General features: G+C 46.4%; 1 protein-coding gene across 22 annotated transcripts in view; it reads right to left on the reverse strand.

The window, feature by feature from the left end:
• Positions 1-6,251: 6,251 nt before the first annotated feature.
• The window catches only part of PTPRS (protein tyrosine phosphatase receptor type S), a 156,473-nt gene continuing 149,315 nt past the window's right edge, over positions 6,252-13,409 (reverse strand). For all 22 annotated transcript variants that reach the window (XM_071727895.1, XM_071727897.1, XM_071727903.1 and 19 more), the window contains 7 exons: positions 13,077-13,362; positions 12,447-12,625; positions 11,626-11,752; positions 10,982-11,107; positions 9,746-9,900; positions 9,241-9,376; positions 6,252-8,649 (listed from right to left, as the gene is read on the reverse strand). In XM_071727895.1, coding sequence (XP_071583996.1) covers positions 8,581-8,649; positions 9,241-9,376; positions 9,746-9,900; positions 10,982-11,107; positions 11,626-11,752; positions 12,447-12,625; positions 13,077-13,362 — 1,078 coding nt within the window. In that variant the 3' untranslated portion in view covers positions 6,252-8,580. The remainder of the gene's footprint in view (positions 8,650-9,240; positions 9,377-9,745; positions 9,901-10,981; positions 11,108-11,625; positions 11,753-12,446; positions 12,626-13,076; positions 13,363-13,409) is intronic.

Raw genomic sequence — 13,409 nt, forward strand, 5'->3', positions numbered from 1 at the left:
ATGGACACAGAGCACCTGCAGCCTTAATAAATGGATTTTATCCTCACGCAGCAAAAAATTAAAATGCAGCTGTCCTGAGTTTTCTCTCCTCAGATGCTGATTAAGATTTCTGTGGTTAGTGCAGGATGAAGTGTTGTGTAAGGAGCTGATTATTTATATATTTTTTTATACATCTGATGGGCAAGAAGCCATTTAAAAATAAGCCTTAGAAGGGCTGGGACCATGTGTTGGGTTCCCCTCCATGGCCCCGCAGGGCTCCAGCCCCAGCCATGGAGCCATGCCCAAAGCTCCACCCCTGCCCCAAAAATTAACATTTCAGCATCCCCTTTAGAAGGGGGAAATTGAAAGGAACCAAATGTTCTCTTTGGAAGTTCAGTTTATCAGTGTTCATCTTCTCTGTGGAGTAATTTCGTTAAAGTTCCCCAAAGAACAAATTGTAAATTCATTAGTGCCCGTTTTGGACTGCACTCTCCTTCATTTTGGGTGAAAAAAGAGATTAGAAGTCATCTGGGCTCCATGATAATTAAAAAGAAGATGCTCAAACATCATTTTTAATTAAACAGTAATGAGATAAGAACTTGTGTAGTCTGCTTTTAGTCTGTTGGAAAGATGCAGAAGTTCCCATTGTAATTATGTGATTTATGATCTTCTACACAAAGATGTAATTAGTTTTTTTTCCCCCTCCTTCTTAAAATTTAAACATTATTTAGATAAAAAATTGCCCAGCAATTTGAATCTGCTTTTCCTGGTGGAATAGTAATTTGGCTTGATTTATTGTTAGGTTTCAACCTAAAAGGTTCCTCCTTAGCTAAGAGGTGATGTCCTACAACACATGACCCACCTCCTGCAGAGGGGGTGGCAGCAGGAGATGGAGAGCAATTTGAGGGCAAGACATTGTGGCAGCATTTCTCCCTGCTTAAATAGGTGAAATTCATGTTTGCAGGTGACACCTGTGGAACTCTTCCCTCTCTGTCCCAATCCACTGGATTAATTGGACCCATAGATGGTTTGTTGCTGCCTCTCTCAGCTTCTGTGAGATGGAGAAAGCCCTCAAGGAGCTTCTCCAGATCCTCACCAAGGAGTTTGAGTGCTGTGCCACAGCCAGGGGATTTTCTCAGTCACTTCTAGCACTTTGGTATCTTGGCTATTAAAAATTGCTGGCAGTAATCACCTGGTCACCATTCAGTCCTGTTCCTCAGGGGGAAGAGGGACAGGGATGTCCTTCCATTTCTCAAAAACACCATTAATGTCTCCACCACCAGACCAACAGTTTCTGTTATTTGGGAATGTGACCAGCGTCTTCAGAACAGAAGAGCCTCCAAAGGTGACAGCATGAGGATCAACAACCAGTTTTATTTTAATTTTAGAAGTGCAGTTTTCTGCACATTCCTGAATGTTTTTAAGGTCCTTTATTTCATGTCACAGCTGCAGCAGATTTTCTCTTTGCTTCTCTATCAGATGAAGAACATTAATTCTTTTGTTCCTGGCCAGGGAGGAGCTGTTAGGGCCACCAGCTGCCCCAGTCACACACCTGAGATCACTTTGCTCCAGCTCCCTGCTTCTTCCTCCACTTGCTGGGCTGTAGGTGGGCAGAGAGCAGGAGCTTTGTGTCCCCAGGAATCTTCCCTTTCTCCATGGATGGAATTTTACTGGGACATTGAAAGTTGGACCTGCTTGCACTGCAAGATGTGGTGGATCTGCAGCTACAGGTACCATGGATTTCTTAGCAATAGTCCCCCCAACTTATGCTGATTTGTTCTCAATCCCAAATCCTCTATCTTCTCCCAAGACATTTTTGCTTTTCCATCATTTGTCCCACTGGCTGGGGAGCAAACTGTGCCTCACCTTCCCCACATCCATGTTGTGTCCTGGTACAATGTGTCTGGGCATTAGCTGCTTCTAGAGGCTGTAGGGGGGCTTGGTGGTGGTGTGGAAAAGCTCCTGGAGATCCAGTTCAGTCCTGGAGGTGCTGGTGACCACATGGGAGACTCCCCAGGGCCACCCCCAGTCAAAGGCTCCTGCTGGGAGATGGGGAAGCAGACTCCTGCTTGCCCTTCATGTGCTCTCCTTCCAACTTCTAAAGATATCCCGGGGTAACATCTGCAGGGCCCAGGGTGGGTTTTAAATTCTTTTTAGAATTTGTACTTTTTTTGTCATTTGTGTGGTATTTCTGGCTGTGTGACTCAGTGAGGTGCATTGACTGTTGCCTCCAGGTCAGGCTGGAGGAAGGATCTGCACCTCAACCCCAAGGCAAATGCTCCATGAGCTCATTTCATTGTAGAGTTTTGGATGCAGGGAGGAGGGATGTGTACTCGTATTTCACCATCTCTTCCTCCTCCACATTTTAGGAGAAGATGGATAAATCTTTGCTGCCTCCTCTTCTGTCTGAAATGTAGCAGTCTGGAAAATGTTATTTGAGTTTTATCTATTTTAAATTGGCTGTATGAATTAACAGATCAAGCAGAAGGGCTCTGCTGCTGTTGAACTTGGTGTCACTGTCCTTCTGGAAGTCTGGTGGCCACGGGTCACTGGCAGAGCACTCGTTGGTGTTTCTCCATCTCCTCTCTGTAACACTGGAAGGGCTGGCACCATCCTGCTAGGCAGAACAGCTTGGTTTGGAGATGCCTACAAAAAAACAATCTGGCCTTGCTGAGATGCTTTGATATGATTGTTCCACCATGAGTTGTGTTTGGAAGCCCTGGGCAGGTTTTATTGAGACAATTCCCTTTGCTGGCTGGCAGAAAGGAATTAGGTTGCAGTGTGGGACTGAATGAAAGTCTGAAACCACAAATGCACATTTGAGTTGAGTTGTTTATTCCATCCCTTGTTGTCTGGGTTTGGCCAAGGAAGTTGCTTTGGTTTAGTCCTGGGGCTGCTGGGAGGAACAGCTGAACCCAAACCAGGAGCTCATTAGCAAAACCAGACCTGAAGTATTTCAGATGGGTTCAATAAACTGCACAGTAAAGGTTTTCCTCCTCCTGTTTACCCACCCCAGTCTTTAAATTTGGGACATCCTCTGATTTTAATGGTGAGTCCTGGAAGTGCAGGAACTAAGGGGGAGCCTGGGAGCTCTGCAGCCATCAGCAGCCATCACCACTGACCCAGGAGGCACCAGAACCCCCATCTTCCATCCCCTGAGGCTCAGCACAGACACAGGCACCTCCTCAGATGGACATTTATTGCCCTCAAATCTATAAATATCGATCTCAAATGAGTTTGGCTCCTTCAGAAACAGGGGTGTGCTGTCCCCACCCGTGCTGTGGTTCTGCTGGGAAGTGCTCAGCTGTCCCAGCCAGAAGGAGATGGAAGTGGAACCTGAATTAGTGATGTTTAGCAATTTCCTGAACAACACCTTACATGCAGCTCAGGCAGAATTTTATGTATTTAAAGAAAAGAGATTTTTTTTCTTTTTAATCATTTGGGTAAATTTTTTTTCTTTTTTAGAGGGGTTTATTATCCTCAGTAAGCCTGGGATAAACCCCTTGTGTAACCTATTAATCTGGGATTGCCATCTGCATGTATGGGTGCAGCCCCAGATGGATGGAGCCCCAAACTCTCTTTAATCAGGAATCTCTCTTTAATGGCTGAAAGGAATTGTGTTGGTGTTTGGAGAGATAAAGGCCCAGTGAGATAGCAACAGGAGTGCTTGATCTCTGTGAATGTTGCAGAGGGATCTGGAGTTCCTGCCAGAGTGTGGACAGATAAGTAGGCAGGAGAAAAATAGGCAGATTAGAGCTGGAGTGGGATGAGCATGTTACATGGCTGTAGAGAGTTAATGTACTCTGATAATAGAGAATATTGTTAATAAATAGAAATGCAGCTCTGCTGTTTGGGCTTCAGCCATCTTTCTAGGTTTGAAATGATCCAGTAATTTGATTTCCATGTCAATAGTGCAAGCCAAGAGGCAGACCCAGCTGTGTGCAGGGTGAAGCTTGGAGCAGTCATCACCTTGTTAGACCCCTGGAGGAGCTGAGCCTTGGATGGTGCTTTCCTCAGCTTCTTCCCAATGCTTCCCAATCCCAGTTCCCAATGGGATTTTAAAATACATCCCCCCCCCATCCACTCCAGGGGTGTTTTGAGCAACCCACCCCAGGAATGTGAGCAGTTGGTGGCAAGAAAGAGAGGAGCTTCAGAGCCTGCAGAAGGGACTGAACCTTGGATGCAAAGAGGGAAATCTGTGCTGGTTCTTGGGCTCCAGATTCCATCGTGCTCCAATGGGGAATTTACTCCTGAAAGGGGAGGGGAGAGGAGGGAGGGCATGGGGATGTGTTTGTGTCTGTGGTGACACTGCAATAAATGATAGACCTCATTCTGGTTTTCTTAGGATATTTGGGAGCAGTGTCCCTGTATCCATTTCCCAAAGGATGAACTTGTTGAGATAGTAAGATAAGTTTCTCAGTGCCTAGGAGTATTTACTTTTTCCATTCCAGTCCTACATCTGTTCAGCTACTGACTCAGAATTTGCAACCATCTATTTAAGAGAAGGAATTGGTTTCTCATTCTGTTCTTGCTTCTCTTGGTATAATTAAAGCATATTGCAACATGAAGAATTCCTCCTGGCCTGGGAACTGGTTTGCCACTTGGGTAATTCTGTAAACCAAGAAAGGCTTTTCCTTTGCCTCTGGAATGTAAATTACAGCTACATCTACTTTAAAGTCTTTGTTCTTCTGCAGGGGACTGGAGGGGCTCTTGGTTTAGGTCTGAGCAGAGCCACGGGGGCTTCTGCAAATCAGTCCCTCAGTGCTTTGCTGCCCAGGCTGTTGAAATGAAGCCTGAGGCAGGAGCTGCTTGTGCCTGGTGTGCTGGAAATGAAGATGGGGACAAGCCTGCTCCCTCCAAGCCCTCAAGGAAGGGGCTGAGATGTTGGCTCATCATGATGTTGGTCATGATGATGTTGGTCCATCATCAGTGTTGGCTGAGGGTGGTTTATTTGTTTTCTTTTTTTTTCGGGGGGGGGGAGTAAGATTTTCTTCTTTCCAGCTGTTGTCCCAGTTCCCTTTGTCACTCACCTTCCTGAGCTTCATGTGGTTATTTCTGGTCTGAAAGGGGTTTGCATCGCAACACAGAGGGGGTGATTGCATCAGCTCAAAAAAAAAAAAATATCCAAGGATAGAACAAAAAGGAGAGTGGAGAGCAGTGATGAGAGTGCTTAGTGTCACTGAGAGACAAGAATAGTATTGCTGAGAGTGCAGGAGCTCAGGTAGGCACAGGGTGGCACAGGAGGCTGATGACGAAAGCTTAGAAGAAAAAAAAATCATCAGTTTCTCCTTTCAAATTTGCAATGATAAAATAAAGGGATGGTCAGAGGTCCTTGGTCATTGCAAGGGTGAGGAGGGAAGGGGATTCATCCTGTGTTGTCCTGCAGATTGTAGACTACAATTTGCTACAAATTGAGTCCAGATTATGAAGACACAGAAATCACTTCAAATCACTGCCTGGATGAACCCATGTACACAAGATGTAATAATAAAACAGGAGGTTTAATTATTATTTTTTTTTTTACCCTTTTTTTTCCTATGCCTTCAAGTTGTTGCTGTTTGATGTTTGCTTGGCCCCTGCCCCAGCTCCCTCTCTGCTATGGAGTAACACCAGTTGGAAGGTGATGCAATTGCCTGGGCTCTCAGTTCACCTGGTGTTTGGTGAGGGCTAACTTGGCTGTTGTTTTTTTTTTCCCTTGAAGTTTAAGCCAAAATGCTGCTGGTGGTGTCCATGTCAGGAAGAGAGGGTTTGTGCTGGCACAGTCCATATGTAAAAGGAGGGGAGAGAGGGACACATGCTTGATACAGAATGTTCCTGTTGTCCCCTCCAGCCTCCCCCCTGCTGTCTCCTTTCTCTCTCAACAGGGATGAAACCCCTCCAGGGATGGGGATTCAGCCACCTCCCTGGGCAGCCTGGGACAGTGTTTAGTGACCCTTTCAGTGAAGAAGTTGCATCTAATATCAGATCTAAACCTTCTCTGGAGCAACAAGAGCCCAAGCTCCCTCACTCCAACCTTTCAGGCAGTTGCAGAGAGCAGAGCTCGTGCCAAGGTCCACGCTGCTCCACCAGCATCAAGCATCTGTGACACTGCAGGTATTTGCCCCAAAACTCTCCAAATGAGCTCGTTTCTTTGCAGCCACGTGTTTGGCTGGTCAGAGGAGCCTATTTTTAGCAGGAGCATAAGCACAGCAGAAGGGAGAACATCCTGCTACCTGGGCCTGGGCTCCAGAGAAAAGGTTGCTCCTCCCAACAAAGAGGTTTGCAGTCAGACCTTTCAGACAATCTTCCTTTAATACAAAGTCAATATATCTACATACACAGTGGTATGAAAACCACTTACTGTTTCAGTTTGAAATAACAGTGTGAAAGCAACAGCACTTTGCTCTCATACAAAGGAAAAAAAAAACAAAACAAAACCTCCCCCCTGTCCCTCCCCATCCCTCCCATCCCCCCCAACTTGTCCAGTAAGGTTTTGCTGCAACATATTTAAAAATTTGGGCAACTTTCACACAAATAAGAAGTAAAATCTCAAAGAAGCCTTTTGTTTCTTTTTTTTTTCTTTTTTCTTTTTTTCTTTTCTTTTTTGTTTGGGTGGGGTTTTTTCAGTTAAAGACAGGAATGGATTGTTGTGGGGTTTTCCGGGTAGCACTTGATGGCCATGATTACCCCTTCTAGAAAAATCAAATCAAAATGAAAAGTCACAGGCAAGCAGTGCTCAGAGCAGTGAGTCTTTTTCTAAGACATGCTGTCCCTCTGTGCACTTCTGCAAGAAACCTCCTCACCATGGACACTTGCAAGAGCTTTTATTTACAGCCCAGCACACAGGCTTGGGCTGTTACCAATACACTGTTGATGTTTAAAAAAAAAAACAGCACACACTCAAACCCAGTCCAACCCTCTGTGTGTGCCATGGCTCTCACATCTTTCTGTCTCCACTCATCACAAGCCACTGGTATTTTTTCATCTCCCAGTTCACCCCTGGCCCTTGTCAAACTGGGCCACAGCTGAAGGGGAGGGGGTTGGCACTGCCTGCTCACCTCACACCCTTCCAGAGACACCTGATATGTTTGTTGTTTGCCATTAAAAAAAAAAAAAAAAAAAGGAACCCAAAAAAAAAACCCAAAAAAATCCAGGACATTTTTGTTCTTACATGAGCAAGTTAAACCTTTTAAATGGTAGAAAAGCAATATGTAGAAGTAGCAATTTGCACTGCATTTTTATATATCACAGCCGTTACACGTAACATTTCTACAGTGAAAAAATAGACTGTCTTTGAACATAATATGAACAAATAAGCAAATTTTTTTTTCTTTTAAATTCATTGACTGATATTCTTTGTCTTTTTTTTTAAAAAAAAGAAAAAAATACACTTTAAAAAAAAAAAAAAAAAGGTAATGTCACTTGTTACAGTTACATTGATACTTTAAAGAAAGCCACTCACAGGATTTGCCATTGAATGCATCTGACTTGATGGTTCCTAGTTTTTTTGTTTTGGTTTTTTTTATTTTATACAGGTAAGGGCACACTTGTAGCTGTGCCAGGGGGCTTGGTGGGACTGGGACAGTCCTGAGAGTATCTGCATTGCTCCTGGAGAGCTGCTGTGGTGAGGGGTTGGCAGCAAGAAGTGGTTGGCTACTGGATGGACATTTCTCACCAGTGCTTCTCCTTCTGGAGGAGCCCCTCCTGGCCTCCTGCAGGGGGTCCTGGCCAGGTGTGGATGTGCAGAGGGTGGGAAAGGGGGTGTCCCACCCTGCTCAGATTAATGCCTTTGTGGTAGCTGGATGTGCTAAAAGGGGAAACAGAACCAGCCCAGGGGAGCTGCCACCTCTACCTGTCCCATTGCTGTGCCAAGGGGAGGGGACCCACACTGCACAGCCAGGTTTGGGTTTTATATCTCTCTCTATACATAATTTTAAATGTCCTAAAAAAAAAAAAAATTTGGAATTAGAAGAAATGAGGAATGTTCCAAGTATTCAAAACATGAGCTATAAAACCTGTCTCCTGGCAGGGGCACTCAGTGAATGCTGTTTGCAAGGTGCCTGTAAGCTCAGAGTCATCCCCGTGTTGATACTGAGGTTATTAAGACTCCAACTAGAAGAACTCCTGACCCTAAGTTTGCCCAAGTGTTGAGATTTAGTTCCTTATCTTTTCCCGAATGCCTTGAAATTCTGCAAGTGACTTCCTTTAAAGACAGCCAACTAGATTAGTAAATAAACTGAACTCTAATGATGTAACCAAAGTTGGTTTCCTTCCCTTCTCCAGCCGTTAGGTTTTTCCAAGGTGGTTTTGTTTTAGCTTTTGGCTCTGGTTCATGATGTCCATCCGTCCTCCACAGCGAACACCACTTGAGGTAACAAAGCAGTTCCCAACTCCAAGCAGTCCTTCAGCAAGCTCCTGAGCTGCCTCTTCACAGGCCAGGTTACACCATGGAGTTCCTGAAGGGGTGTTCGTTTCAATCCTCCCCCCTGCTCCCCAAAGCTTTGTCCAGATGAAAAGTTACTGCTTCTGAGTCAGTTTTGTTAAGTTCAAGCGCTCCTCCCGGGTCAAAAGAGGCCTTCCAGGACTGAAGTGGTTGGTAGAGTCTGCACAAGGGATGGCTTTTTATGTTGCATAGTGATCAAAACTTCCCAGATACTCCAGAGCTGCCTGGTAACAGAACTGGTATTCATCCTGCAAAGAAAACCAGGTTCAGACCTTCAGGATCCCTGCCCTGCTTCCCAGCTGCCAGCTGGGAACCACACACAGGCTCTGCCATTCTTAAAGAGCTGCCAACTACTGGGACTGGGGATGGAACTGGAACTGGGAATGGAAATGATGATCATCCTAAGATTGGTTGGGTTGGAAGGGATCTTAAAAATCATCCAGTATCAAAACCCCTTGCTAAAATTCTTTCCCTGCATTGTTTGTGCCCCTCCTGGATCCCAACCATCCCACCACTGACCTTTCTCTGCAGCCAAGGAGGGCTGTGGTTAGGGACAGATGAGTCCCCCTTCCCTCAGGGGTGGGGATGAGATAAGAAGTGAGGCTGGCACTGGGGTGAAACCTTGGAGACTTTACAACAACAGCATTTTTATTTTTTTGAATTAGCTAATCAGTAAAATCAGCAGTGCAGCCTGGGCTTGCTCACTGTTCGGGGACGGTTTTGCTGGTGGTTAGAAAGCAAAAAAAAGTGTGTGCCCCTCAACCAGGGCCTGCAGCCTTGGGGCTTTGCTGCTCAGCCCTTTAAATGGGGTCAGGGGAGGGGTCCCCAAGCCCTCTTACCTCTGTTTGCACCATTGCAGGTCGTTGTGTTCGCAGCATCTTTACCGTCTGGAAAATATCTACAACACCCTCATACCGCATTCGCTCCAGGACAATACTCAGGGTGATAAAAACTCCAGTCCTGCCCACACCAGCACTGCAGGAATGGGAGGAAAATATAAAAGAGTAAGAGAAACTATGTTACGATGTTCAAATGCTTCCCTAAATGCTGAGGTTCCCCTTTCCTTTAGAGTATCAGCATTTCATAGCCCTCCCCTAGACAGAAAGGGTCAAAGACCCCCCCCTGAACAGTGCCCAGGTCTGAAGGGAGAGGAGTTTGGTTGGCAGAATTAACAATTTTTGGCACCTCTCCCCTCTAGACAACCTCAAGAAATATGCCTGCAAAAATGGGGCAGGAAAGGGGGGAGAGAGCTGCAGGATTTTAATTCCTTCTGCTCTTTTGCATTCTTAGATGTGTTGTTAAAGAAGAGTCCCCAGCTAGAGGTTCCCATTCCTGCACGCCTACCTGCAGTGGACAGAGATGGGGCCATCCTGACCAAACTGTTCCTTGGTCTTATGTACCTGGCCAATGAAGTCAATAAAACCTTCTCCTGATTTTGGCACTCCTTGTTCTGGCCAGTCAGTGAACTGGAACTGACGAACAGTTCGTGACTGACCATCCTGAGGAGGAGAAAATGATATTAAAACATCTTGTATTTGATGAACTGAATAACAAAGAGGAAAAAAATCAAAACAAAAACCCAACAACCCTCAAAAACAGTCGACAATAATAATAATAATAAAAAATCCCAACAAATTTCTTTTGTTGCTAGTTCATGAAGGGACACAAAGACTTTCTGTTACAATCAAGGGAATATATATTATCTATATATCTAATGATGCAGCTGCTCGTGGTGCAGTTGTTGCCATTTCTGGCCTTGGCTTGTCAGCACAGAGCCAGGTTCCTGGCAGGTGTGCTCAAAGCCCTGACCACTGCAGAGCCTGCACAGATGGAGTCTTCAGCAAAAGACCATTCAAGGTGAGGTGATGGCTTCTCCATCAGTCTTGAGGAGGAGTTGCCACAGTGTCGGAGTTCCAGCTGACAGGAAGATAAATCTTATTCTACCAGGACTACTGAGGCATCCTCCTCCTCAGCCGTGCAAATAGAATTATCAAAAGCTGGAGCCTCTGCTTGGAGAGGTGGTTACATTTGCTAACAAATTTCAGAACGGATCAAAACATTCCTTTGGAGGGGACAGCTGACTTTGAATTTAAGCTGAATTGAGAGAATGCCCCTGTGAATGACTGGCCCCTCTTCAAGCCTGAGGAGAGGTGCAGCTTTTCTGGAGGGTGCAGAGGATCTTTGCAAGCCTGTTTATTTGATTTGCTGTTTGGGAAAATGCCATTTTCTGCTTTCATCTCAAATAAGCTGCAGGTAAAGCCAAAAGCTGGGGACATCTCAAAGAGACTCAGCCTGTGCTTTGTGAGCAGAGGTTAGAAAACCACTTTCAGTTTGTAAGATCTACTGAAGTGCAATCTGTGTGTGTGTGTGTGTGTTCTGTTCCTCATCACATCTCAACTCTCCTCCTCTGATGATAATCCCAGACTTTCAGCTGAAGTGTTTACACCTCATTTTTTTTTTTTTTTGAGCCCAAACACTCCAAATTCCTTTGTTTTCTGTACCCCACACCTTCCTTATGGTGTGGGTTGGAACCTCTCCAGCCCAGCTCTGCTCCTCAGGAGCACCTTGTGCAGAACTTACCCTGGCATCAGTCACCTTGAACTCCCTCAGGATGTACTGGGGCATATTGTACTCAGCCATGGGATCCACTACAAAGTACTGGTACCGAGCCGAGCGCTCTGCGGGCCAGTACTGATGGCACTTCTCCTGGGGTTGGGAGGGAAGAAAAGGGCTCCATTAGTCACAGAGGCAGGAAAGGACCCCCTGAGATCATCAAGTCCAGCCTATGACCTGACCCCACCACATCAGCCAGGCCATGGCACTCAGTGCCACATCAGCCTTTCCTTAAACACCTCCAGGGATGGTGACTCCACCACTTCTCTGAGCAGTCCCTTCTAATGCCTCATCACCCTCTCCATGAAAAAAAAAAAAAAAAAAAAAAAAAGCACCCCCAGAAGTGCTTCCTGAGAACCCAACCTAAACGTCCCCTGGTGCAGCTTCAGGCCATGCCTTCTGCTCCTGTCCCCCACTTGACTCCAACCTCCCTTCAGATAGCTGTAGAGTGTGAGAAGGTCCCACCTGAGGCCACCTAAACAGCCCCAAATTCCTCACTGCCCCTCTACCTTCACCAGTGTCATTGCCTCCTCCAGACCTCCTCAGTATCTTTCTTGAAGTGAGGAGCCCTCCCTTGTTGCTGCAGTTGCCCCCTCCATGCAGGCACTCACCCGCCCCATCTCCCGAAGCTTGGTCAGCATCACCACAATGGTGGAGTTGTTCTCCCAGAGCATTCTCCAGAAATCTTCTGTGGTCTCTGCCAGAGGCCCCTGGGTTGCAATGTAAGCCTTCTGCTGCCTGCAAGAGAGCAAAGGGGAGGTGGGGGGGGAGAATTGCTTGGGCAGAAGTCTTGGAAATGATTGCTAACTGGAGAGTAGGAAACCAAATGGAAATGTTGGGGAAGAGCCATAAGTGCAAGGTCTGAAGTGGCAGGAGTTGACTTTGGAGCTAATGGGCAAAAAAAGCCAATGGTGAAGCTTCCTCTCCAGCCTGTTCCCCAGGGGAAATCCAGATTACTCCAGCATGATGGCCTAGATAGAATATCTGGTGAAAATGCTGGATTCTTGGAACCAGAATCCCTGTTTCCTGGGCCTGAGTAGCATCAAGAATTCAACTGCCAGAGATGCCCCAACCCTGGTGTCCCCAGGCAGGATCAGGACCACAGCATGCAATGAGGTGAGGAGCAGTGTCCATGGGGCTGCTTTGCTCCCCCAGCTGGAGCTGGCTCTGAGCACACAGCCTGTATCACCTGTGGGCAGCCATTACTTTTATTACAAGAGTAACAAAAAAGGCTCAACTTAGAAACCTCTCCATGCCAAAACCCACCCCAGCAGGGATGCTTGGTTTAGGACCTGCAGCTGGAGAAGGGTTTGGTTGGGTTTAGAGCAGGGGTAATTTAATGACTAGAGTACAACAGAGCTTATCAGAAGCTTGGATTTGAGTCTGTCTGTGGGTTCCTGGCCAGCAGCAGCAGCAGTGGGGTGCATGGTACCTGTAGCCATCGATGAAGCTGGCGTTGATGTAGTCAGAGCCTTCCACTCCCCGGATGGGCTGGAGGCAGACCCGGGTGGTCTCGTAGGGCATGATGTTCACCAGGCGATTCTTGAATTTGTTGCATGGGAGGTTGGCACTGATGAACCTGGAGGTGTGGGCTTTGGAGTTGGCAAGTCGCTGGAGGCAAAAGCAGAGTCACAACCAATGGCTTGGGTCACCACCATTTGTTTTGAGCTCTATGCCAGCCCACTGGACTTGGCACCACATGGCTTCTGCCTGGGGAGCTCTCATGGCTTTATTTTATTGAGGGGGAGAATGGGGAAAGTTTGAGATATTTCCCAAAGGAAAGCTTTCAGAGGGAAAAAAAAAAAAAAAAATTCAAAAATTCAAACTAAGGAGGGGGAAATTCCCTCTGGATTGGAAATGACAGCGTGGCTCCTCTGGGAGCTGTGGTAGGCTAAGTCAGAAACGTAATTAATTCTCTAACATGGAACCAAAAACTCCCCATCAGCTGCACAAAGGCTCCCTGTGTGCACTCAGCACCAGCACAAACCTCTCCTGAGGACCACAGGTCCCCATTTTTGGGGATTATGGGGATTACTGTCCCCATTTCAGCATCTACCATTACCTTGAACTCCAGCTCCATGCCCGTCACGTGCTCTCCCACTTCAATCTGTGCCAGTTTCTGGATGTAGGTGTAGAGATTCCTGGCTGGGACCTCTGTGTTGCCACAAGCAACAGCCTCGAGCAAGGCATCGTGTATAAAGCTGTACTGATCTTCTGTCTGCACCATGTAGTTACGTTGTGACCTCATGAGGGTGACATGCCCATAAATGTCCACTGTCTTCTCATGTTTGATCCTTTCCAGCATGGCATCGATCACGATGAAGCAGCCGGTCCGGCCAACACCAGCACTGGAAAAAAAAAAATAAAAAAATGAAGCAATGGAGTGTTCTGAAAA

This window comes from Heliangelus exortis, chromosome 28 (assembly GCF_036169615.1).
Source record: "Heliangelus exortis chromosome 28, bHelExo1.hap1, whole genome shotgun sequence".
Classification (NCBI taxonomy): domain Eukaryota; kingdom Metazoa; phylum Chordata; class Aves; order Apodiformes; family Trochilidae; genus Heliangelus; species Heliangelus exortis.